At 58.3% G+C, this 25295-nt stretch overlaps 1 protein-coding gene across 1 annotated transcript in view; it reads right to left on the bottom strand.

Moving 5' to 3' along the window:
- Positions 1 to 25295, bottom strand: part of LOC140411190 (dynein axonemal heavy chain 8-like) — a 2783184-nt gene that overhangs the window by 41299 nt on the left and 2716590 nt on the right. The window contains exon 89 of the mRNA XM_072500280.1: positions 4462 to 4618. Coding sequence (XP_072356381.1) covers positions 4462 to 4618 — 157 coding nt within the window. The remainder of the gene's footprint in view (positions 1 to 4461; positions 4619 to 25295) is intronic.

The raw sequence follows: 25295 nt of genomic DNA on the forward strand, positions 1-25295 counted from the left end.
TCCCCGAGAAAGTCGACGGCCGGCTGCCACCTCCGAGAGAACCCCAGCATTGACCCTCTTAAGGCAAACTTTATTTTCTCACTAACCCAGGTCTCTACACTCGAGGGCTTCGAGTCCCTCCACAGTAAAAGGATCCGTCTCCGGGCTATTAGGGAGGCAAAGGCCAGGGCGTCGGCCTCTTTCACTCCCTTAACTCCAGGATCTTCTGACACTCCAAGGATCGCGAGCTCTGGACTCTGCACCACCCGAGTTTCTAACACCGTGGACATTACCTTCGCAAACCCCTGCCAAAACTCTCTGAGCTTCGGGCACGCCCAGAACATGTGGACATGGTTTGCTGGGGTTCCCGCGCACCTTGCACATCTATCTTCTACCCCGAAAAACTTGCCCATCCTCGCTGCCGTTATGTGTGCCCGGTGGACCACCTTAAATTGTATTAGGCTAAGCCTGGCACATGATGAGGAGGTATTAACCCTGCTTAGGGCGTTCACCCATAGACCCGCCTCTAATTCTCCACCTAGCTCGTCCTCCCACTTGCCCTTAAGCTCCTCCACCGGGGTTTCCTCCGCCTCCAACAACTCCTGGTAGATATCCGACACCTTCCCCTCCCCCACCCAGGTACCGGAAACTACTCTATCCTGTATCCCCCGTGGCGGCAGCAGTGGAAAAGCCGGCACCTGCTTTCTCAGGAAGTCTCACACTTGCAAATATCGAAAACCATTCCCTGGCACAATATGAAACTTTTAACTTCACACCTGGAAAGACAGCTTACAATTACTCCTTAACACATCAATGCAATTTCCCATTAAACACGAAGAAAGGAAACATACAGCTCTTAATCCAACTAATATTATCAGGGCGTAGAGTAATATGTGATTTCTGAAACAGATCTGTCTCCGGTTGGAACCCCTTCAGACTCTCGCTATTTAACAAATAGGGCTGGATTCTCCATCGGCGGGATCCTCCGTTTCACCGGCAGCGCACTCACGCCTGCAGATTTCTTGACGGCATGGGGGTGCCCACAATGGGAAACCCCATTGGCCGGCTGCCGGGATGGAGAATCCCACTGCCGGCGGAGGTGCACCGCTCCGGAAAATGGGATGGAGAATCCTGCCATTATCTCTCAAGCTGCAAAAGACTCTCCAGGGACTTCACCAGGCAATCCACTATGCATTAGCCCAGACTGAAAAACACATTCCTTCGTCAATTTCACCTGTTGGCTGTTTGAAGTTCCCAGGCCTATATAGAACAAAATCCTTTTTAAAACCAGTGTAGCAAAACACACTACACCCCTAGGCTTTTAACTCATAACTCCGCACCACACTCCCTCCCCTGTCCTTAACTCCCCCGATCTCCCTAGCTGCGTCCCGCTTCCGAAGCTGATGCTGCAGCATCTGGCTAGTCTTTTCACCATGCTCGTAAATCGTCCCCTGGGCCTTCCTCCACTGCACCTCCGCCTTCCTGGTGGTCACCAGGTCGAATTTGGCCTGGAGGCTGCGCCTTTTCCTCAACAGTCCTTCCTCGGGCACCTCCGCATACCTCCTGTCTACCCTCACCATCTCCCCCACCAGCCTCTCCCTCTCCCTCTGCTCCCTCCGCTCCTTGTGGGCCCTAATTGAGATCAGCTCTCCCCTTACCACCGCCTTCAGCGCCTCCCATACCATCCCCACTCGGACTTCCCCGTTATCGTTGGTCTCCAGGTACCTCTCTATGCTTCCTCGGACCCGCTCACTCACCTCCTCGTCCGCCAACAGCCCCACCTCGAAGCGCCACAACGGGCGCTGCTCCCTCGCCTCCCCCAGCTCTAAGTCCACCCAATGCGGGGCGTCGTCCGAAATGGCTATCACCGAGTACTCGGTATCCTCTACTCTCGCTATCAGCGCCCTGCTCAAAATAAAAAAGTCAATCCGGGAATAAGCCTTATGGACATGTGAGAAGAATGAAAATTCCCTAGCCCCCGGCCTTGCAAATCTCCAAGGGTCCACCCCTCCCATCTGGTCCATAAACCCCCTCAGCACTCTAGCCGCCGCCGGCTTCCTACCCGTCCTAGACCTGGAGCGATCCAGTGCCGGATCCAACACCGTGTTAAAGTCTCCCTCCATTATCAGGCCCCCCCACTTCCAAGAATGGGATCCGACCCAACATGCGCCGCATAAAACCCGCATCGTCCCAGTTCGGGGCATACACATTGACCAGTACCACCCTCTCTCCCTGCAGCTTACCACTTACCATTACGTACCTGCCGCCATTGTCTGCCACAATGCTCGACGCCTCGAACGACACCTTCTTTCCCACCAAGATCGCTACCCCTCGATTTTTGGCATCCAGCCCCGAATGAAACACCTGACCTACCCACCCTTTCCTCAATCTTACCTGGTCTACCACCTTCAGGTGTGTCTCCTGGAGCATGACCACATCCGCCTTGAGCCCCTTCAGGTGCGTGAACACGCGGGCCCGCTTAACCGGGCCGTTCAGTCCCCGAACATTCCAGGAACATATCAGCCGGATCAGGGGGCTACCCGTCCCCCTCCCCCGCCGACTAGCCATAACCCTTCCTCGGCCAGCCACGCGCCTGCACCCCACGCCCGGCCCGTTCCCCACGGCGGCAGACCCCCGTCTCAAACCCCCCCACTCGCTCCAGCTCCCCCTTGACCATAGCAGCAGCAACTCGACCCCCCCCCCCCCCCCCCCCCCCCCCCCCCCCGGCTAGGACCCATCCTAGCTGCTTTACTCCCCCCATTGCACTTCCGCAAGTCAGCTGACTCCTGCTGATCCCGGCCACTCCCGCCTCTACTTTGACTCCTCCCATTGTGTGACACACCCTCCCCTTCCATCACAAAGCAACCCTCGCTTCCCTGCCCCGGCCCCGCCCCCTCCAGTCTTCAGCGCGGGAAAAAGCCCGCGCTTTCCAACTACCCGGCCCCGCCACCTCTGACGCAGCTCCTTTTACAGGCCCATTCCCCTCACCCCCGACTCGGGCCTCCTCCTCCCCCGCGGGGCCCCATCTCTCTGCTGGCCATCCACCCCTGTTCCATTTGCTTACTCCCCTCCAAGAACCCCCCCGACCAACCCAACCAAAACAGTGCCCAACCCGCCCCAACCACCCTCACTGAACCAGAAAGAAAGAAAAAAGAAAAAACATGAGCAAAGGACCCCCCTCAAAAAGTAACATATCAACCGCAATCCCCAAACGCCCATCCCGACCCTCAATCTGTGTCAAACTTCTCGGCCTGAACAAAGGCCCATGCCTCCTCCGGAGACTCAAAATAATGGTGCCGGTCCTTGTAGGTAACCCACAGTCGCACCGGCTGCAACATGCCAAACTTCACCCTCTTCCTGTGCAGCACCGCCTTCGCTTGATTGTACCCGGCCCTCCTCTTCGCCACCTCCGCACTCCAGTCCTGGTATATTCGAACCTCCGCGTTCTCCCACCTGCTGCTCCTCTCCTTCTTGACCCACCTGAGCACACACTCCCGATCGACGAACCGATGGAACCGCACCAGCACCGCCCGCGGCAGCTTGTTAGCCTTAGGCCTCCTCGCCAGCACTCTATGGGCTCCTTCCAGCTCTAGGGGCGCCTGGAAGGACCCCGCTCCCATCAGCGAGTTATGGTGATCACATAGGCCCCCACGTCCAGCCCCTCCAGCTCCTCCGGGAGGCCCAGAATCCGCAAATTCTTCTGCCTCGACCGATTCTCCATCTCCTCGAACCGCTCTTGCCATTTCTTGTGGAGCGCCTTGTGCACATCCACCTTTACCGCCAGGCCTAAGATTGAAGCCTTCATCGGCTCAAGCAGGTCCGCTTTAATCTCCCTGAAGCAGCGCTGGATAACCTCCTGTTGCTCCTGCGCCCACTGCATCCACGCTGCCTGGTCCCCGCCCGCCGCCATTTTGTTCTTCTTCCCTCGCACCTTCTTCGGGCCCACCACCACTTTTTTAGTTGCCCCGCTCCTGGTAAAAGCCATATACTGTCGGGGAACTATTGTACTCTCCTTCCCACCGCGGGAAACGTTGAACAAATTCCGTTGGGGGCCCTGAAAAGAGCCCAAAAGTCCGTTTTTTGCGGGAGCTGCCGAATGTGCGACTTAGCTCCGCATAGTCGCAACTGGAAGTCATTATTATTATGATTAAGGGAAAATTCCTGAGCTTGAAAACCTTTTGAGACGGTCAAAAGTCTTCAAAGGGTGGCAGGTTAGTCTACACCACAGTAAAGGCCCTTCAGCCCATCACCTCTGCGTCGGTCAAAAACAGCCACCCTAATCCCATTTTCCAGCACTCGGCCCATAACCTTGTACGCCATGACATCAATCGACTTCTGTCTGTTGTAAGGCTGATTGCTCGGACATTAATTGCAACAATTTTATGTTTATTTTCTAGACTTCTGCAACACTAAAGATATAATTTGTCTTTGAGAGGCCAAATATATTTGCGCTCAGTGTCACCATAACAGTAAAGTACCTACCTCATGTGCCAAATAATCTGGGGGCAGTTTTTTCAGCATAGCATCAGACAATTTAAAGACACTAGATTCTCGAGTCTCTCCTGCTCCTCCAGAGCTTTCCTTTGGTTGGATATTGGTGATAGTGTTGAGGATGTCAGCTGCAGTGTTACTCTGGTACCTGAAAGAAAGGGGGACAATAAATGCAGAGGATGTACTTTTCTATTTTTTTTCTTTTTAAAAATAAATTTAGAGTATCCATTTCATTTTTTTTCAATTAAGGGACAATTTAGCATGGCCAATCCACCTACCCTGCACATCTATGGTTTGTGGGGGCGAAACCCACGCAAACACGGGGAGATGTGCAAACTCCACACGGACAGTGACCCAGAGCAGGGATCGAACCTGGGATCTCGGCGCCGTGAGGCAGTGGAATGTACTTTTCTAACAGCCCTTAGTGGTTTGGGGTTTCCCAGCACACTGCAGGTATCTGAAAGATCCTGCGGGCTGCTCTGATGGCTTCATTGGTTAAGTTTGTGACTGCATCATTTAATGAAGATCACAAGTCTGCAGAGTTAACTATCTCAGGAAAGGCATTGCCTCAGTTTCTGTGGATTGGGCAGGAGACAACTAGCTTTGGTTCCTCCCCCTGCTGTACACTGATTTCTGCTGGGAGGGTACAGAAGTGGACGTGGATAAGGACAAAATTGGCGTCGGCTGTAAAAATAGCATGCTGAGCCTCACTAATTAGATTCATATGAAAACTCAGATAGGAGCCCAATAGATAACTCACATCAATGGAAGTGAACATCACCAAGAGGTCAATGGCTTTAGGAGAGGGTATAAGAGGCTGGACGAACTGTACACAGTTATAAACAACGACGAAACAGAACACCCGGAGGCCTTGTTCATCGTGGCCGGAGACTTCAACAAGGCCAACCTCAAGAGTGTACTGCCAAAATTCCACCAGCACATCTCCTGTCCCACCAGGGGTGACAACACTCTTGACCACTGCTGCTCAAAAATCAAGGGCGCTTACCGTTCCATCCCCCGACCGCACTTTGGGAAATCAGACCATAAGACGGCGCTCATTCTCCCGACATACAGGCAGAAACTCAAGCGGGAGAATCCAGCTAAGAAAGTCGTGCAGTGCTGGTCCGAGGAAACAGAAGAGCTCTTACGTGACTGCTTAGAGACAGTGGACTGGTCCATATTTAAGAACTCAGCGACCAACTTAAATGAGTCTGCCACCACCGTCACAGACTTCATCAGCAAATGTGTGAACAACTGCGTGCCAAAGAAAGCAGTACGTACGTTCCCCAACCGGAAACCATGGCTCAATCGCGAGATTGACTCCCTACTGAAGGACAGATCTGAGGCGTTCAAGTCAGACGACCCTGACCTATATAAGAAATCCAGGTATGACCTCCGCAAAGCCATCCGAGATGCCAAGAGAGAATATCAGACGAAGCCAGAGTCACAGACTAGCTTTACAGACTCCCGGCAGTTGTGGCAAGGCCTAAACAACATAACGGGCAGTATCTCCAGCAGCAGCGCACTCCTCCCTGATGAACTCAATGCATTCTATGCTCGGTTCGAGCAGAAAACCAACGATCTGCTGTCGAGTGCCTCAGCAGCCCATAACTCACCCATACCCACCATCACAGCTTCCAAAGTCAGATCGGCTTTCCTGAAAGTGAATCCTCGGATCCGGAATGGGTCCGGATGGGATCCCTGGTCGTGCTCTCAGACCCTGCGCGGACCAGTTGGCAGATGTGTTCGCGGACATCTTTAACCTGTCCCAACTCTGCTCCGAGATCCCCACCTGCTTCAAGAAGACCACCATCATACCGGTGGTAAAGAAGAACCAGGCAATGTACCTCAATGACTACCGGAGGCCCTGACTTCAGTTGTAATTAAGTGCTTCGGGAGGTTGGTCATGAAGTGCATCACCTCTATACTCTCAGAATGCCTTGATCCACTGCAATCCGCATACCGCCGCAACCGGCCCATAGCAGACGCCATCTCCCTGGCCCTACACTCATCCCTAGAGAATCTCGACAACAAGGGCAGCACGGTAGCACAGTGGTTAGCACAGTTGCTTCACAGCTCCAGGGTCCCAGGTTCGATTCCCGGCTTGGGTCACTGACTGCGGAGTCTGCATGTTCACCCCATGTGTGCATGTGTTTCCTCCGGGTGCTCCGGTTTCCTCCCACAGTCCAAAGATGTGCGGTTAGGTGGATTGGCTATGCTAAATTTCCCTTAGTGTCCAAAAAGGTTCGCTGGGGTTAAGGGTTACAGAGATAGGTTGGAAGTGTGGGCTTAAGTGAGGGGCTCTTTCCAAGAGCTGTTGCAGAATCAATAGGCCAAAAGGCCCCCTTCTGCACTGTAAATTCTATGAAAGACTCCTACATCAGACTCCTATTTCTTGACTACAACTCCGCCTTCAACACCCTACTCCCAGCCAAGCTCATATCAAAGCTCCAAAACCTAGGACTAGGCTCCTCCCTCGGCTACTGGATCCTTGACTTCCTGACCCACAGACCACAATCAGTAAGAATAAACAACAACACCTCCTCCACGATAGTCTCAATACCGGGGTCCCGCAAGGCTGCGTACTTAGCCCCTGCTATACTCCCTGTACACACACGACTGCGTGGCAAAATTTGGTTCCAACTCTAGCTACAAGTTTGTTGATGATACAACCATAGTGGGCCGGATCTCGAATAACGACAAGTCAGAATACTAGATTGAGAACCTAGTGGAGTGGTGCAGCGACAACAATCTATCCCTCAATGCCAGCAAAACTAAAGAGCTGGTCATTGACTTCAGAAAGCAAAGTACTGTACACACCGCTATCAGCATCAACGGGGCCGAGGTGGAGATGGTTAGCAGCTTCAAATTCCTAGGGGTGCACATCTCCAAAAATCTGTCTGGTCCACCCACGTCGACGCTACCACCAAGAAAGCACAACAGCGCCTATACTTCCTCAGGAAACTAAGGAAATTTGGCATGTCCACATTAACTCTTACCAACTTTTACAGATGCACCATAAAAAGCATGCTGTCTGGCAGCATCACAGCCTGGTATGGCAACTGCTCGGCCCAAAACCGCAAGAAACTTCAGAGTCGTGAACACAGCTCAGTCCATCACACGAACCTGCCTCCCATCCATTGACTCCATCTACACCTCCCGCTGCCTGGGGAAAGCGGGCAGCACAATCAAAGAACCCTCCCACCCGGCTTACTCACTCTTCCAACTTCTTCCATCGGGCAGGAGATACAGAAGTCTGAGAACACGCACAAACAGACTCAAAACAGCTTCTTCCCCACTGTCACCAGACTCCTACACGACCCTCTTATGGACTGACCTCATTAACACTACACCCCTGTATGCTTCACCCGATGCTGGTGTTATGTAGTTACATTGTGTACCTTGTGTTGCCCTATTATGTATTTTCTTTTATTTCCTTTTCTTTTCATGTACTTAATGATCTGTTGAGCTGCTCGCAGAAAAATACTTTTCACTGTATCTTGGTACACGTGACAATTAACAAAATCCAATCCAAGATGGAAAAAAGGCTCCAATTTCTGGGTGTTTCTAACCTGCTTGCCTGATGTTATTTTCGTATTATATTCCCTGTTTCCATAGTGGTTCCATTACGACTGCCATCACCAGCTCACTGTTAGTACAATGAAGTACTTTCAATAACCGGTGTTAAAGGAAAATTGTTCTGGATTCTTTCATTTGAGGAACTAGTTTATCTGTATCTACCACATCAAATCTTGTTAATTGAAAACATCTCAATTCAATGCCCTCTTAACTTTTTCATTGCAAAGGAAGTCAATCTAACTATCTGTAACCTGTCCTTATAATCTTTAAGCCTTATCCATCTAATGAACCTGTGCTACATCCCCTCTGACAAGAACTGAATGCAGTTACTCCACATGGAATCTGACCAAAGCTTTGTACAACTGAACCATCACTTTTATTTCCCAATCCACTTGAGAAGAATCCAAATTCTATTAGCCTTTCTTGTTCTGCATATGTGCACCAGCTTTTAGTGATCTGTGCACAGATACACCCCAAATGTGAGGTGCTGTATTTTGGCAGAAGGAATAGGGGGAGGTAAGAGAGGTTTAATGGCATATTCTGTCAAGTGTGCAAAGCCAGAGGGACCATGGATCCATTTTCATAGATCTATGAAGGTGGCAGGGCTTATTGAGCGAATTGTTCACAGATCCACAGAAAAATACAGTACAGAAAAGGCCATTCAGCCCATGGAGTCTGCACCACCGCGTGAAAGGCACCTGAGCTGCCAATCCTAATCCCATCTGCCAGCACTTGGCCCATTGCCTCGAATGTTAAGATGCGTCAAGTGCGCATCCAGGTACTTTTTAAAGGTTGTGAGGCACACCGCCTGGACCACCCTCTGGGTAAAAACGTTTTTCCTCAAATCCCCTTGACCCTCCCGCACCTCACCTTGAACTTGTGTCCCCTCGTAACCGACCTTTCAACTAAGGGGAACAGCTGTTCCCTATCCACCCTGTCCATGCCCCTCATAATTTTGTACACCTCGATCAGGTTGCCTCCTCAGTCTTCTCTGCTCCAACGAAAACAACCCAAGTCTCTCCAATCTCATTTCATCTGGGATGTTCCATCCCAGGCAACATCCTCTGCACCCCCTCCAGTGCAATCACATCCTTCCTATAATGTGGCGACCAGAACTGCACACAGCATTCCAGCTGTGGCCTCACCAATGTTCTATTTGACTCCAACATAACTTCCTTGCTTTTGTAAACTATGCCACGATTGATATTGACAAGTGTACCATATGCCTTTTTCACCACCCTATTAACCTGCCCTTCTGCTTTCAGAGATCTATTTATAAATACGCCAAGGTCTCTTTGTTCCTCAGGACTTCCCAGTGTGGTGCCATTCATTGAATACTTCCCTGTCACATTGCTCCTTCCAAAGTGTAACACCTCACACTTTTCAGGATCAAATTCCATTTGCCACTTTTCTGCCCATTTGACCATCCCGTCTGTATCTTCCTGTAACCCAAGATCTCGGCCTCACTGTTAACCACCCGGCCTATCTTTGTGTCATCCGCAAACTTACTGATCTTATATCCTCCTTCTCTCTCCCCCCCCCCCCCCCAATAGTCATCTATGTCATTTATATAAATGACGAATAATAGGGACCCAGCACCGATCCTGTGGTACGACATTGGACACTGGCTACCAGTCACTAAAGCAGCTGTCTGTCATCACCTTCTGTTTCCTGCAGGTCAGCCAGCTTTGAATCCACCGTACCAAGTTCCCCTGTATCCCATGTGAATTTGCCTTCTTTATAAGTCTCCCATGTTGGGCCTTGTCAAATGTTATGCTGAAATCCATCTAAACTACATCAACTGTACTGCTCTCTTCATTATGAGTGGCATGGTAGCACAGTGGTTATCACTGTTACTTCACAGTGCCAGGGTCCTATGTTCAATTCCTGGCTTGGGTCACTGTCTGTGCGGAGTCTGCACGTTCTCCCCGTGTCTGTGTGGGTTTCCTCCGGGTGCTCCGGTTTCCTCCCACAAGTCCCGAAAGACGTGCTGTTAGGTGAATTGGACATTCTGAATTCTCCCTCTGTGCATCCGAACAGGCACTGGAGTGTGGCGACTAGGGGCTTTTCACAGTAACTTCATTGCAGTGTTAATGTAAGCCTCCCTCTGACAAAGCCACGCTGACTGTTCCTGATCAAACCTTGCATCTCCAAGTGGAGATAGATTCTCTCCTTCAGAATTTTCTCCATTAGTTTCCCATCTCTGACCCGAGACTCACTGATCTGCAGTTCCCCGGCTTATCTCTACAGTCTTTCTTAAATAATGGACCACATTAACTGTTCTCCAGTCCTCCGGCACCTCTCCCAGGAAAGAATTAAAAATTTGGGTCAGAGCCCCTGCAATCTCCTCCTTCGCCTCCACAGCAGCCTAGGGCACAATTCATCCGGACCTGGGGATTTCTCCACTTTTAAGCCTGCCAACACCTCCAATACCTTGTCTCTCTCTATGACAACTTGCTCAATAATCTCACAGTCTCTCTCCCCGGGTTCCAGATCTGCCTCCTCATTCTCTTGGGTGAAGACAGATGTGAAATATTAATTTAACTCCCTACAAATTCCCTAATGGGCCCTACCTTTTCCCTCGTTATCCTCTTCACATTGATATACAGAGAAAATCTTGGGATTTTCCCTACTTCTACCAGCTAGAGATTTCTCATATCCCCTCTTTGCTTTCTTAAGCTCCAACCTGCACTTTCTGTACTCCACTGCTGATTTGCTCCCCGTGTACTTACTAAAAGCCTCTCTCTTCCTATTCATTGTATCCTGAATATCTCTGGTCATCCATGGTTCTCTGGGCATGTTACTTCTTTGTATTACCCTCAAGGAACATGTTGGGCCTGTACCCTCCCCATTTCCTCTTTGAACACCCCCCACTGCTGTTCTGTAGATCTCTCCACCAGTAACTTGTTCCAATCTACCTTGGCCAGATCCTGCCTTATTTTACTAAAGTCTGCTCTCCCCCAATCCAAGACCTTTTTCTGTATTTTGTCTATTTCCTTGTCCATAACAAACTTAAATTGCACCATGTTGTGATCGCTATCACTAAATTGCTCCCCCACCATCACATCAACCACCTGTCCGGCTTCATTCCCCAAAATTATGTACAGCACTGCATCATCCCTTGTTGGACCCTAGGCCCCTTATTTACTCCCTTTTTTACAAAAGATTAAGCTACATAAGTTAAAGTAAATAATTAATTAGTTTTGTTTTTTACCACCCTTAGGTTTAGAGAACCCCCTACTTATGATTTAGTAAGTAATTAAATAGGTTTAATTAGTTTAATAATGTTTTACTTTCAAGTTGAGTGCAGATTTCCTCCAGCTAATCAAGTCACAGCTTTCTGATGACGGGCGTGATTCTCCGAGCCAGCACAGTCACCAAGGCACCAGTCGGGGGCCGTTGAAAGCGCCCCTCGCAGCGATTCTGCGCACTCAGCGGGCCGAGTGCCTGCCGAGTTCTGCCAAGTCCCGCCAGCGTCGTTCGCGAATGGTCCTACCTGGTGGGACCACAGCGTTCTGGCTGCGGGGGCTGTCCTGGTAGGGGGGGAGCCGACTCCGGGGGGGGTCTCCACGGTGGCCAGGCCAGCGATCGGGGGCAACCGCTCGGCTGGCACGCTAATTCGGGGGGGGCCTATGTTCCTCCGCGCCGGGCCCCTGTAGGGCTCCGCCATGTTGCCCGAGGGCCGGTGCGGAGACGGCCGTGGCGTGCATGCGCGGATCCGTGCCAGCCGTGGCGTACATGCACGGACCCACATCGGCCGTGGTCCATTATTTAAGAAAAGCTGCAGAGATAAGCCAGGGAACTGCAGATCAGTGAGTCTCGGGTCAGAGATGGGAAACTAATGGAGAAAATTCTGAAGGAGTGAATCTATCTCCACTTGGAGATGCAAGGTTTGATCAGGAACAGTCAGCGTGGCTTTGTCAGAGGGAGGTCATGCCTAACAAATTTGATTGAATTTTTTGAGCATGAGATTGAGTGTGTAATAATGATCTTTATTATTGTCACATGTAGGCTTACATTAACACTGCAATGAAGTTACTGTGAAAGTTTCCTAGTCGCCACACTCCAGCGCCGGCCGTGTAGGGCCAACTTTCGGTGCTGGAGCAGCGCACAGCACTCCGCCGCCATTCTAGCCCCCGAGAAAGGGAGAATGACTGGCTTGGAGGCCCGCTGACTCCGGCGTCGCTCGCGCTGGTTCTAGCCCCGAGAAAGGGAGAATGACTGGCTTGGAGGCCCGCTGACTCCGGCGTCGCTCGCGCTGGTTCTAGCCCCCGAGAAAGGGAGAATGACTGGCTTGGTGGCCCGCTGACTCCGGCGTCGCTCGCGCTGGTTCTAGCCCCGAGAAAGGGAGAATGACTGGCTTGGAGGCCCGCTGACTCCGGCGTCGCTCGCGCTGGTTCTAGCCCCCGAGAAAGGGAGAATGACTGGCTTGGAGGCCCGCTGACTCCGGCGTCGCTCGCGCTGGTTCTAGCCCCGAGAAAGGGAGAATGACTGGCTTGGAGGCCCGCTGACTCCGGCGTCGCTCGCGCTGGTTCTAGCCCCCGAGAAAGGGAGAATGACTGGCTTGGTGGCCCGCTGACTCCGGCGTCGCTCGCGCTGGTTCTAGCCCCGAGAAAGGGAGAATGACTGGCTTGGAGGCCCGCTGACTCCGGCGTCGCTCGCGCTGGTTCTAGCCCCCGAGAAAGGGAGAATGACTGGCTTGGAGGCCCGCTGACTCCGGCGTCGCTCGCGCTGGTTCTAGCCCCCGAGAAAGGGAGAATGACTGGCTTGGAGGCCCGCTGACTCCGGCGTCGCTCGCGCTGGTTCTAGCCCCGAGAAAGGGAGAATGACTGGCTTGGAGGCCCGCTGACTCCGGCGTCGCTCGCGCTGGTTCTAGCCCCCGAGAAAGGGAGAATGACTGGCTTGGAGGCCCGCTGACTCCGGCGTCGCTCGCGCTGGTTCTAGCCCCGAGAAAGGGAGAATGACTGGCTTGGAGGCCCGTTGACTCCGGCGTCGCTCGCGCTGGTTCTAGCCCCCGAGAAAGGGAGAATGACTGGCTTGGAGGCTCGCTGACTCCGGCGTCGCTCGCGCTGGTTCTAGCCCCGAGAAAGGGAGAATGACTGGCTTGGAGGCCCGCTGACTCCGGCGTCGCTCGCGCTGGTTCTAGCCCCGAGAAAGGGAGAATGACTGGCTTGGAGGCCCATTGACTCCGGCGTCGCTCGCGCTGGTTCTAGCCCCGAGAAAGGGAGAATGACTGGCTTGGAGGCCCGTTGACTCCGGCGTCGCTCGCGCTGGTTCTAGCCCCCGAGAAAGGGAGAATGACTGGCTTGGAGGCCCGTTGACTCCGGCGTCGCTCGCGCTGGTTCTAGCCCCCGAGAAAGGGAGAATGACTGGCTTGGAGGCCCGTTGACTCCGGCGTCGCTCGCGTTGGTTCTAGCCCCGAGAAAGGGAGAATAACTGGCTTGGAGGCCCACTGACTCCGGCGTCGCTCGCGCTGGTTCTAGCCCCCGAGAAAGGGAGAATGACTGGCTTGGAGGCCCGTTGACTCCGGCGTCGCTCGCGCTGGTTCTAGCCCCCGAGAAAGGGAGAATGACTGGCTTGGAGGCCCGCTGACTCCGGCGTCGCTCGCGCTGGTTCTAGCCCCCGAGAAAGGGAGAATGACTGGCTTGGAGGCCCGCTGACTCCGGCGTCGCTCGCGCTGGTTCTAGCCCCGAGAAAGGGAGAATGACTGGCTTGGAGGCCCGCTGACTCCGGCGTCGCTCGCGCTGGTTCTAGCCCCGAGAAAGGGAGAATGACTGGCTTGGTGGCCCGCTGACTCCGGCGTCGCTCGCGCTGGTTCTAGCCCCCGAGAAAGGGAGAATGACTGGCTTGGAGGCCCGCTGACTCCGGCGTCGCTCGCGCTGGTTCTAGCCCCCGAGAAAGGGAGAATGACTGGCTTGGTGGCCCGCTGACTCCGGCGTCGCTCGCGCTGGTTCTAGCCCCCGAGAAAGGGAGAATGACTGGCTTGGAGGCCGCTGACTCCGGCGTCGCTCGCGCTGGTTCTAGCCCCCGAGAAAGGGAGAATGACTGGCTTGGTGGCCCGCTGACTCCGGCGTCGCTCGCGCTGGTTCTAGCCCCCGAGAAAGGGAGAATGACTGGCTTGGAGGCCCGCTGACTCCGGCGTCGCTCGCGCTGGTTCTAGCCCCCGAGAAAGGGAGAATGACTGGCTTGGAGGCCCGCTGACTCCGGCGTCGCTCGCGCTGGTTCTAGCCCGAGAAAGGGAGAATGACTGGCTTGGAGGCCCGCTGACTCCGGCGTCGCTCGCGCTGGTTCTAGCCCCCGAGAAAGGGAGAATGACTGGCTTGGAGGCCCGTTGACTCCGGCGTCGCTCGCGCTGGTTCTAGCCCCCGAGAAAGGGAGAATGACTGGCTTGGAGGCCCGCTGACTCCGGCGTCGCTCGCGCTGGTTCTAGCCCCGAGAAAGGGAGAATGACTGGCTTGGTGGCCCATTGACTCCGGCGTCGCTCGCGCTGGTTCTAGCCCCGAGAAAGGGAGAATAACTGGCTTGGAGGCCCACTGACTCCGGCGTCGCTCGCGCTGGTTCTAGCCCCCGAGAAAGGGAGAATGACTGGCTTGGAGGCCCGTTGACTCCGGCGTCGCTCGCGCTGGTTCTAGCCCCCGAGAAAGGGAGAATGACTGGCTTGGAGGCCCGCTGACTCCGGCGTCGCTCGCGCTGGTTCTAGCCCCCGAGAAAGGGAGAATGACTGGCTTGGAGGCCCGCTGACTCCGGCGTCGCTCGCGCTGGTTCTAGCCCCGAGAAAGGGAGAATGACTGGCTTGGAGGCCCGCTGACTCCGGCGTCGCTCGCGCTGGTTCTAGCCCCGAGAAAGGGAGAATGACTGGCTTGGTGGCCCGCTGACTCCGGCGTCGCTCGCGCTGGTTCTAGCCCCCGAGAAAGGGAGAATGACTGGCTTGGAGGCCCGCTGACTCCGGCGTCGCTCGCGCTGGTTCTAGCCCCCGAGAAAGGGAGAATGACTGGCTTGGTGGCCCGCTGACTCCGGCGTCGCTCGCGCTGGTTCTAGCCCCCGAGAAAGGGAGAATGACTGGCTTGGAGGCCGCTGACTCCGGCGTCGCTCGCGCTGGTTCTAGCCCCCGAGAAAGGGAGAATGACTGGCTTGGAGGCCCGCTGACTCCGGCGTCGCTCGCGCTGGTTCTAGCCCCCGAGAAAGGGAGAATGACTGGCTTGGAGGCCCGCTGACTCCGGCGTCGCTCGCGCTGGTTCTAGCCCCCGAGAAAGGGAGAATGACTGGCTTGGAGGCCCGCTGACTCCGGCGTCGCTCGCGCTGGTTCTAGCCCGAGAAAGGGAGAATGACTGGCTTGGAGGCCCGCTGACTCCGGCGTCGCTCGCGCTGGTTCTAGCCCCCGAGAAAGGGAGAATGACTGGCTTGGAGGCCCGTTGACTCCGGCGTCGCTCGCGCTGGTTCTAGCCCCCGAGAAAGGGAGAATGACTGGCTTGGAGGCCCGCTGACTCCGGCGTCGCTCGCGCTGGTTCTAGCCCCGAGAAAGGGAGAATGACTGGCTTGGTGGCCCATTGACTCCGGCGTCGCTCGCGCTGGTTCTAGCCCCGAGAAAGGGAGAATGACTGGCTTGGAGGCGCGCTGACTCCGGCGTCGCTCGCGCTGGTTCTAGCCCCCGAGAAAGGGAGAATGACTGGCTTGGAGGCCCGCTGACTCCGGCGTCGCTCGCGCTGGTTCTAGCCCCCGAGAAAGGGAGAATGACTGGCTTGGAGGCCCGCTGACTCCGGCGTCGCTCGCGCTGGTTCTAGCCCCCGAGAAAGGGAGAATGACTGGCTTGGAGGCCCGCTGACTCCGGCGTCGCTCGCGCTGGTTCTAGCCCCCGAGAAAGGGAGAATGACTGGCTTGGAGGCCCGCTGACTCCGGCGTCGCTCGCGCTGGTTCTAGCCCCCGAGAAAGGGAGAATGACTGGCTTGGAGGCCCGCTGACTCCGGCGTCGCTCGCGCTGGTTCTAGCCCCCGAGAAAGGGAGAATGACTGGCTTGGTGGCCCGCTGACTCCGGCGTCGCTCGCGCTGGTTCTAGCCCCCGAGAAAGGGAGAATGACTGGCTTGGAGGCCCGCTGACTCCGGCGTCGCTCGCGCTGGTTCTAGCCCCCGAGAAAGGGAGAATGACTGGCTTGGAGGCCCGGTGACTCCGGCGTCGCTCGCGCTGGTTCTAGCCCCGAGAAAGGGAGAATGACTGGCTTGGTGGCCCATTGACTCCGGCGTCGCTCGCGCTGGTTCTAGCCCCGAGAAAGGGAGAATGACTGGCTTGGAGGCCCGCTGACTCCGGCGTCGCTCGCGCTGGTTCTAGCCCCGAGAAAGGGAGAATGACTGGCTTGGAGGCCCGCTGACTCCGGCGTCGCTCGCGCTGGTTCTAGCCCCCGAGAAAGGGAGAATGACTGGCTTGGAGGCCCGCTGACTCCGGCGTCGCTCGCGCTGGTTCTAGCCCCCGAGAAAGGGAGAATGACTGGCTTGGAGGCCCGTTGACTCCGGCGTCGCTCGCGCTGGTTCTAGCCCCGAGAAAGGGAGAATGACTGGCTTGGAGGCCCATTGACTCCGGCGTCGCTCGCGCTGGTTCTAGCCCCGAGAAAGGGAGAATGACTGGCTTGGAGGCCCGCTGACTCCGGCGTCGCTCGCGCTGGTTCTAGCCCCGAGAAAGGGAGAATGACTGGCTTGGAGGCCCGTTGACTCCGGCGTCGCTCGCGCTGGTTCTAGCCCCCGAGAAAGGGAGAATGACTGGCTTGGTGGCCCGCTGACTCCGGCGTCGCTCGCGCTGGTTCTAGCCCCGAGAAAGGGAGAATGACTGGCTTGGAGGCCCGCTGACTCCGGCGTCGCTCGCGCTGGTTCTAGCCCCCGAGAAAGGGAGAATGACTGGCTTGGAGGCCCGCTGACTCCGGCGTCGCTCGCGCTGGTTCTAGCCCCCGAGAAAGGGAGAATGACTGGCTTGGAGGCCCGCTGACTCCGGCGTCGCTCGCGCTGGTTCTAGCCCCGAGAAAGGGAGAATGGCTGGCTTGGAGGCCCGCTGACTCCGGCGTCGCTCGCGCTGGTTCTAGCCCCCGAGAAAGGGAGAATGACTGGCTTGGAGGCCCGCTGACTCCGGCGTCGCTCGCGCTGGTTCTAGCCCCGAGAAAGGGAGAATGACTGGCTTGGAGGCCCGTTGACTCCGGCGTCGCTCGCGCTGGTTCTAGCCCCCGAGAAAGGGAGAATGACTGGCTTGGAGGCGCGCTGACTCCGGCGTCGCTCGCGCTGGTTCTAGCCCCGAGAAAGGGAGAATGACTGGCTTGGAGGCCCGCTGACTCCGGCGTCGCTCGCGCTGGTTCTAGCCCCGAGAAAGGGAGAATGACTGGCTTGGAGGCCCATTGACTCCGGCGTCGCTCGCGCTGGTTCTAGCCCCGAGAAAGGGAGAATGACTGGCTTGGAGGCCCGTTGACTCCGGCGTCGCTCGCGCTGGTTCTAGCCCCCGAGAAAGGGAGAATGACTGGCTTGGAGGCCCGTTGACTCCGGCGTCGCTCGCGCTGGTTCTAGCCCCCGAGAAAGGGAGAATGACTGGCTTGGAGGCCCGTTGACTCCGGCGTCGCTCGCGTTGGTTCTAGCCCCGAGAAAGGGAGAATAACTGGCTTGGAGGCCCACTGACTCCGGCGTCGCTCGCGCTGGTTCTAGCCCCCGAGAAAGGGAGAATGACTGGCTTGGAGGCCCGTTGACTCCGGCGTCGCTCGCGCTGGTTCTAGCCCCCGAGAAAGGGAGAATGACTGGCTTGGAGGCCCGCTGACTCCGGCGTCGCTCGCGATGGTTCTAGCCCCCGAGAAAGGGAGAATGACTGGCTTGGAGGCCCGCTGACTCCGGCGTCGCTCGCGCTGGTTCTAGCCCCGAGAAAGGGAGAATGACTGGCTTGGAGGCCCGCTGACTCCGGCGTCGCTCGCGCTGGTTCTAGCCCCGAGAAAGGGAGAATGACTGGCTTGGTGGCCCGCTGACTCCGGCGTCGCTCGCGCTGGTTCTAGCCCCCGAGAAAGGGAGAATGACTGGCTTGGAGGCCCGCTGACTCCGGCGTCGCTCGCGCTGGGTCTAGCCCCCGAGAAAGGGAGAATGACTGGCTTGGTGGCCCGCTGACTCCGGCGTCGCTCGCGCTGGTTCTAGCCCCCGAGAAAGGGAGAATGACTGGCTTGGAGGCCCGCTGACTCCGGCGTCGCTCGCGCTGGTTCTAGCCCCCGAGAAAGGGAGAATGACTGGCTTGGAGGCCCGCTGACTCCGGCGTCGCTCGCGCTGGTTCTAGCCCCCGAGAAAGGGAGAATGACTGGCTTGGAGGCCCGCTGACTCCGGCGTCGCTCGCGCTGGTTCTAGCCCCCGAGAAAGGGAGAATGACTGGCTTGGAGGCCCGCTGACTCCGGCGTCGCTCGCGCTGGTTCTAGCCCGAGAAAGGGAGAATGACTGGCTTGGAGGCCCGCTGACTCCGGCGTCGCTCGCGCTGGTTCTAGCCCCCGAGAAAGGGAGAATGACTGGCTTGGAGGCCCGTTGACTCCGGCGTCGCTCGCGCTGGTTCTAGCCCCCGAGAAAGGGAGAATGACTGGCTTGGAGGCCCGCTGACTCCGGCGTCGCTCGCGCTGGTTCTAGCCCCGAGAAAGGGAGAATGACTGGCTTGGTGGCCCATTGACTCCGGCGTCGCTCGCGCTGGTTCTAGCCCCGAGAAAGGGAGAATGACTGGCTTGGAGGCGCGCTGACTCCGGCGTCGCTCGCGCTGGTTCTAGCCCCCGAGAAAGGGAGAATGACTGGCTTGGAGGCCCGCTGACTCCGGCGTCGCTCGCGCTGGTTCTAGCCCCCGAGAAAGGGAGAATGACTGGCTTGGAGGACCGCTGACTCCGGCGTCGCTCGCGCTGGTTCTAGCCCCCGAGAAAGGGAGAATGACTGGCTTGGAGGCCCACTGACTCCGGCGTCGCTCGCGCTGGTTCTAGCCCCCGAGAAAGGGAGAATGACTGGCTTGGAGGCCCGCTGACTCCGGCGTCGCTCGCGCTGGTTCTAGCCCCCGAGAAAGGGAGAATGACTGGCTTGGAGGCCCGCTGACTCCGGCGTCGTTCGCGCTGGTTCTAGCCCCCGAGAAAGGGAGAATGACTGGCTTGGTGGCCCGCTGACTCCGGCGTCGCTCGCGCTGGTTCTAGCCCCCGAGAAAGGGAGAATGACTGGCTTGGAGGCCCGCTGACTCCGGCGTCGCTCGCGCTGGTTCTAGCCCCCGAGAAAGGGAGAATGACTGGCTTGGAGGCCCGCTGACTCCGGCGTCGCTCGCGCTGGTTCTAGCCCCGAGAAAGGGAGAATGACTGGCTTGGTGGCCCATTGACTCCGGCGTCGCTCGCGCTGGTTCTAGCCCCGAGAAAGGGAGAATGACTGGCTTGGAGGCCCGCTGACTCCGGCGTCGCTCGCGCTGGTTCTAGCCCCGAGAAAGGGAGAATGACTGGCTTGGAGGCCCGCTGACTCCGGCGTCGCTCGCGCTGGTTCTAGCCCCCGAGAAAGGGAGAATGACTGGCTTGGAGGCCCGTTGACTCCGGCGTCGCTCGCGCTGGTTCTAGCCCCGAGAAAGGGAGAATGACTGGCTTGGAGGCTCATTGACTCCGGCGTCGCTCGCGCTGGTTCTAGCCCCGAGAAAGGGAGAATGACTGGCTTGGAGGCCTGCTGACTCCGGCGTCGCTCGCGCTGGTTCTAGCCCCGAGAAAGGGAGAATGACTGGCTTGGAGGCCCGTTGACTCCGGCGTCGCTCGCGCTGGTTCTAGCCCCGAGAAAGGGAGAATGACTGGCTTGGAGGCCCGCTGACTCCGGCGTCGCTCGCGCTGGTTCTAGCCCCCGAGAAAGGGAGAATGACTGGCTTGGAGGCCCGTTGACTCCGGCGTCGCTCGCGCTGGTTCTAGCCCCCGAGAAAGGGAGAATGACTGGCTTGGAGGCCCATTGACTCCGGCGTCGCTCGCGCTGGTTCTAGCCCCCGAGAAAGGGAGAATGACTGGCTTGGAGGCCCGCTGACTCCGGCGTCGCTCGCGCTGGTTCTAGCCCCGAGAAAGGGAGAATGACTGGCTTGGAGGCCCATTGACTCCGGCGTCGCTCGCGCTGGTTCTAGCCCCGAGAAAGGGAGAATGACTGGCTTGGAGGCCCGCTGACTCCGGCGTCGCTCGCGCTGGTTCTAGCCCCGAGAAAGGGAGAATGACTGGCTTGGAGGCCCGTTGACTCCGGCGTCGCTCGCGCTGGTTCTAGCCCCGAGAAAGGGAGAATGACTGGCTTGGAGGCCCGTTGACTCCGGCATCGCTCGCGCTGGTTCTAGCCCCGAGAAAGGGAGAATGACTGGCTTGGAGGCCCGCTGACTCCGGCGTCGCTCGCGCTGGTTCTAGCCCCCGAGAAAGGGAGAATGACTGGCTTGGAGGCGCGCTGACTCCGGCGTCGCTCGTGCTGGTTCTAGCCCCCGAGAAAGGGAGAATGACTGGCTTGGAGGCCCGCTGACTCCGGCGTCGCTCGCGCTGGTTCTAGCCCCCGAGAAAGGGAGAATGACTGGCTTGGAGGCGCGCTGACTCCGGCGTCGCTCGCGCTGGTTCTAGCCCCCGAGAAAGGGAGAATGACTGGCTTGGAGGCTCGCTGACTCCGGCGTCGCTCGCGCTGGTTCTAGCCCCCGAGAAAGGGAGAATGACTGGCTTGGAGGCCCGCTGACTCCGGCGTCGCTCGCGCTGGTTCTAGCCCCCGAGAAAGGGAGAATGACTGGCTTGGAGGCCCGCTGACTCCGGCGTCGCTCGCGCTGGTTCTAGCCCCCGAGAAAGGGAGAATGACTGGCTTGGAGGCCCGCTGACTCCGGCGTCGCTCGCGCTGGTTCTAGCCCCCGAGAAAGGGAGAATGACTGGCTTGGAGGCCCGCTGACTCCGGCGTCGCTCGCGCTGGTTCTAGCCCGAGAAAGGGAGAATGACTGGCTTGGAGGCCCGCTGACTCCGGCGTCGCTCGCGCTGGTTCTAGCCCCGAGAAAGGGAGAATGACTGGCTTGGAGGCCCGCTGACTCCGGCGTCGCTCGCGCTGGTTCTAGCCCGAGAAAGGGAGAATGACTGGCTTGGAGGCCCGCTGACTCCGGCGTCGCTCGCGCTGGTTCTAGCCCCCGAGAAAGGGAGAATGACTGGCTTGGAGGCCCGTTGACTCCGGCGTCGCTCGCGCTGGTTCTAGCCGCCGAGAAAGGGAGAATGACTGGCTTGTAGGCCCGCTGACTCCGGCGTCGCTCGCGCTGGTTCTAGCCCCCGAGAAAGGGAGAATGACTGGCTTGGAGGCCCGCTGACTCCGGCGTCGCTCGCGCTGGTTCTAGCCCCCGAGAAAGGGAGAATGACTGGCTTGGAGGCCCGCTGACTCCGGCGTCGCTCGCGCTGGTTCTAGCCCGAGAAAGGGAGAATGACTGGCTTGGTGGCCCGCTGACTCCGGCGTCGCTCGCGCTGGTTCTAGCCCCCGAGAAAGGGAGAATGACTGGCTTGGAGGCCCGCTGACTCCGGCGTCGCTCGCGCTGGTTCTAGCCCCCGAGAAAGGGAGAATGACTGGCTTGGAGGCCCGTTGACTCCGGCGTCGCTCGCGCTGGTTCTAGCCCCCGAGAAAGGGAGAATGACTGGCTTGGAGGCCCGCTGACTCCGGCGTCGCTCGCGCTGGTTCTAGCCCGAGAAAGGGAGAATGACTGGCTTGGTGGCCCGCTGACTCCGGCGTCGCTCGCGCTGGTTCTAGCCCCCGAGAAAGGGAGAATGACTGGCTTGGAGGCCCGTTGACTCCGGCGTCGCTCGCGCTGGTTCTAGCCCCCGAGAAAGGGAGAATGACTGGCTTGGAGGCCCATTGACTCCGGCGTCGCTCGCGCTGGTTCTAGCCCCCGAGAAAGGGAGAATAACTGGCTTGGTGGCCCATTGACTCCGGCGTCGCTCGCGCTGGTTCTAGCCCCCGAGAAAGGGAGAATGACTGGCTTGGTGGCCCATTGACTCCGGCGTCGCTCGCGCTGGTTCTAGCCCCGAGAAAGGGAGAATGACTGGCTTGGAGGCCCGCTGACTCCGGCGTCGCTCGCGCTGGTTCTAGCCACCGAGAAAGGGAGAATGACTGGCTTGGAGGCCCGCTGACTCCGGCGTCGCTCGCGCTGGTTCTAGCCCCGAGAAAGGGAGAATGACTGGCTTGGAGGCCCATTGACTCCGGCGTCGCTCGCGCTGGTTCTAGCCCCCGAGAAAGGGAGAATGACTGGCTTGGAGGCCCGCTGACTCCGGCGTCGCTCGCGCTGGTTCTAGCCCCCGAGAAAGGGAGAATGACTGGCTTGGTGGCCCGCTGACTCCGGCGTCGCTCGCGCTGGTTCTAGCCCCCGAGAAAGGGAGAATGACTGGCTTGGAGGCCCGTTGACTCCGGCGTCGCTCGCGCTGGTTCTAGCCCCGAGAAAGGGAGAATGACTGGCTTGGAGGCCCGCTGACTCCGGCGTCGCTCGCGCTGGTTCTAGCCCCCGAGAAAGGGAGAATGACTGGCTTGGAGGCCCGCTGACTCCGGCGTCGCTCGCGCTGGTTCTAGCCCCCGAGAAAGGGAGAATGACTGGCTTGGAGGCCCGCTGACTCCGGCGTCGCTCGCGCTGGTTCTAGCCCCCGAGAAAGGGAGAATAACTGGCTTGGAGGCCCGCTGACTCCGGCGTCGCTCGCGCTGGTTCTAGCCCCCGAGAAAGGGAGAATGACTGGCTTGGAGGCCCGCTGACTCCGGCGTCGCTCGCGCTGGTTCTAGCCCCCGAGAAAGGGAGAATGACTGGCTTGGAGGCCCGTTGACTCCGGCGTCGCTCGCGCTGGTTCTAGCCCCCGAGAAAGGGAGAATGACTGGCTTGGAGGCCCGCTGACTCCGGCGTCGCTCGCGCTGGTTCTAGCCCCGAGAAAGGGAGAATGACTGGCTTGGAGGCCCATTGACTCCGGCGTCGCTCGCGCTGGTTCTAGCCCCGAGAAAGGGAGAATGACAGGCTTGGAGGCCCGCTGACTCCGGCGTCGCTCGCGCTGGTTCTAGCCCCGAGAAAGGGAGAATGACTGGCTTGGAGGCCCGTTGACTCCGGCGTCGCTCGCGCTGGTTCTAGCCCCGAGAAAGGGAGAATGACTGGCTTGGAGGCCCGTTGACTCCGGCGTCGCTCGCGCTGGTTCTAGCCCCGAGAAAGGGAGAATGACTGGCTTGGAGGCCCGCTGACTCCGGCGTCGCTCGCGCTGGTTCTAGCCCCCGAGAAAGGGAGAATGACTGGCTTGGAGGCGCGCTGACTCCGGCGTCGCTCGTGCTGGTTCTAGCCCCCGAGAAAGGGAGAATGACTGGCTTGGAGGCCCGCTGACTCCGGCGTCGCTCGCGCTGGTTCTAGCCCCCGAGAAAGGGAGAATGACTGGCTTGGAGGCGCGCTGACTCCGGCGTCGCTCGCGCTGGTTCTAGCCCCCGAGAAAGGGAGAATGACTGGCTTGGAGGCTCGCTGACTCCGGCGTCGCTCGCGCTGGTTCTAGCCCCCGAGAAAGGGAGAATGACTGGCTTGGAGGCCCGCTGATTCCGGCGTCGCTCGCGCTGGTTCTAGCCCCCGAGAAAGGGAGAATGACTGGCTTGGAGGCCGCTGACTCCGGCGTCGCTCGCGCTGGTTCTAGCCCCCGAGAAAGGGAGAATGACTGGCTTGGAGGCCCGCTGACTCCGGCGTCGCTCGCGCTGGTTCTAGCCCCCGAGAAAGGGAGAATGACTGGCTTGGAGGCCCGCTGACTCCGGCGTCGCTCGCGCTGGTTCTAGCCCCCGAGAAAGGGAGAATGACTGGCTTGGAGGCCCGTTGACTCCGGCGTCGCTCGCGCTGGTTCTAGCCCCCGAGAAAGGGAGAATGACTGGCTTGGAGGCCCGCTGACTCCGGCGTCGCTCGCGCTGGTTCTAGCCCCCGAGAAAGGGAGAATGACTGGCTTGGAGGCCCGCTGACTCCGGCGTCGCTCGCGCTGGTTCTAGCCCCCGAGAAAGGGAGAATGACTGGCTTGGAGGCCCATTGACTACGGCGTCGCTCGCGCTGGTTCTAGCCCCCGAGAAAGGGAGAATGACTGGCTTGGAGGCCCGTTGACTCCGGCGTCGCTCGCGCTGGTTCTAGCCCCCGAGAAAGGGAGAATGACTGGCTTGGAGGCCCGCTGACTCCGGCGTCGCTCGCGCTGGTTCTAGCCCCCGAGAAAGGGAGAATGACTGGCTTGGAGGCCCGCTGACTCCGGCGTCGCTCGCGCTGGTTCTAGCCCCCGAGAAAGGGAGAATGACTGGCTTGGAGGCCCGCTGACTCCGGCGTCGCTCGCGCTGGTTCTAGCCCCGAGAAAGGGAGAATGACTGGCTTGTAGGCCCGCTGACTCCGGCGTCGCTCGCGCTGGTTCTAGCCCCCGAGAAAGGGAGAATGACTGGCTTGGAGGCCCGCTGACTCCGGCGTCGCTCGCGCTGGTTCTAGCCCGAGAAAGGGAGAATGACTGGCTTGGTGGCCCGCTGACTCCGGCGTCGCTCGCGCTGGTTCTAGCCCCCGAGAAAGGGAGAATGACTGGCTTGAAGGCCCGTTGACTCCGGCGTCGCTCGCGCTGGTTCTAGCCCCCGAGAAAGGGAGAATGACTGGCTTGGAGGCCCATTGACTCCGGCGTCGCTCGCGCTGGTTCTAGCCCCCGAGAAAGGGAGAATGACTGGCTTGGTGGCCCATTGACTCCGGCGTCGCTCGCGCTGGTTCTAGCCCCCGAGAAAGGGAGAATGACTGGCTTGGTGGCCCATTGACTCCGGCATCGCTCGCGCTGGTTCTAGCCCCGAGAAAGGGAGAATGACTGGCTTGGAGGCCCGCTGACTCCGGCGTCGCTCGCGCTGGTTCTAGCCCCCGAGAAAGGGAGAATGACTGGCTTGGAGGCCCGCTGACTCCGGCGTCGCTCGCGCTGGTTCTAGCCCCGAGAAAGGGAGAATGACTGGCTTGGAGGCCCATTGACTCCGGCGTCGCTCGCGCTGGTTCTAGCCCCCGAGAAAGGGAGAATGACTGGCTTGGTGGCCCGCTGACTCCGGCGTCGCTCGCGCTGGTTCTAGCCCCCGAGAAAGGGAGAATGACTGGCTTGGAGGCCCGTTGACTCCGGCGTCGCTCGCGCTGGTTCTAGCCCCGAGAAAGGGAGAATGACTGGCTTGGAGGCCCGCTGACTCCGGCGTCGCTCGCGCTGGTTCTAGCCCCCGAGAAAGGGAGAATGACTGGCTTGGAGGCCCGCTGACTCCGGCGTCGCTCGCGCTGGTTCTAG

Source organism: Scyliorhinus torazame, chromosome 4 (assembly GCF_047496885.1).
Source record: "Scyliorhinus torazame isolate Kashiwa2021f chromosome 4, sScyTor2.1, whole genome shotgun sequence".
NCBI lineage: Eukaryota > Metazoa > Chordata > Chondrichthyes > Carcharhiniformes > Scyliorhinidae > Scyliorhinus > Scyliorhinus torazame.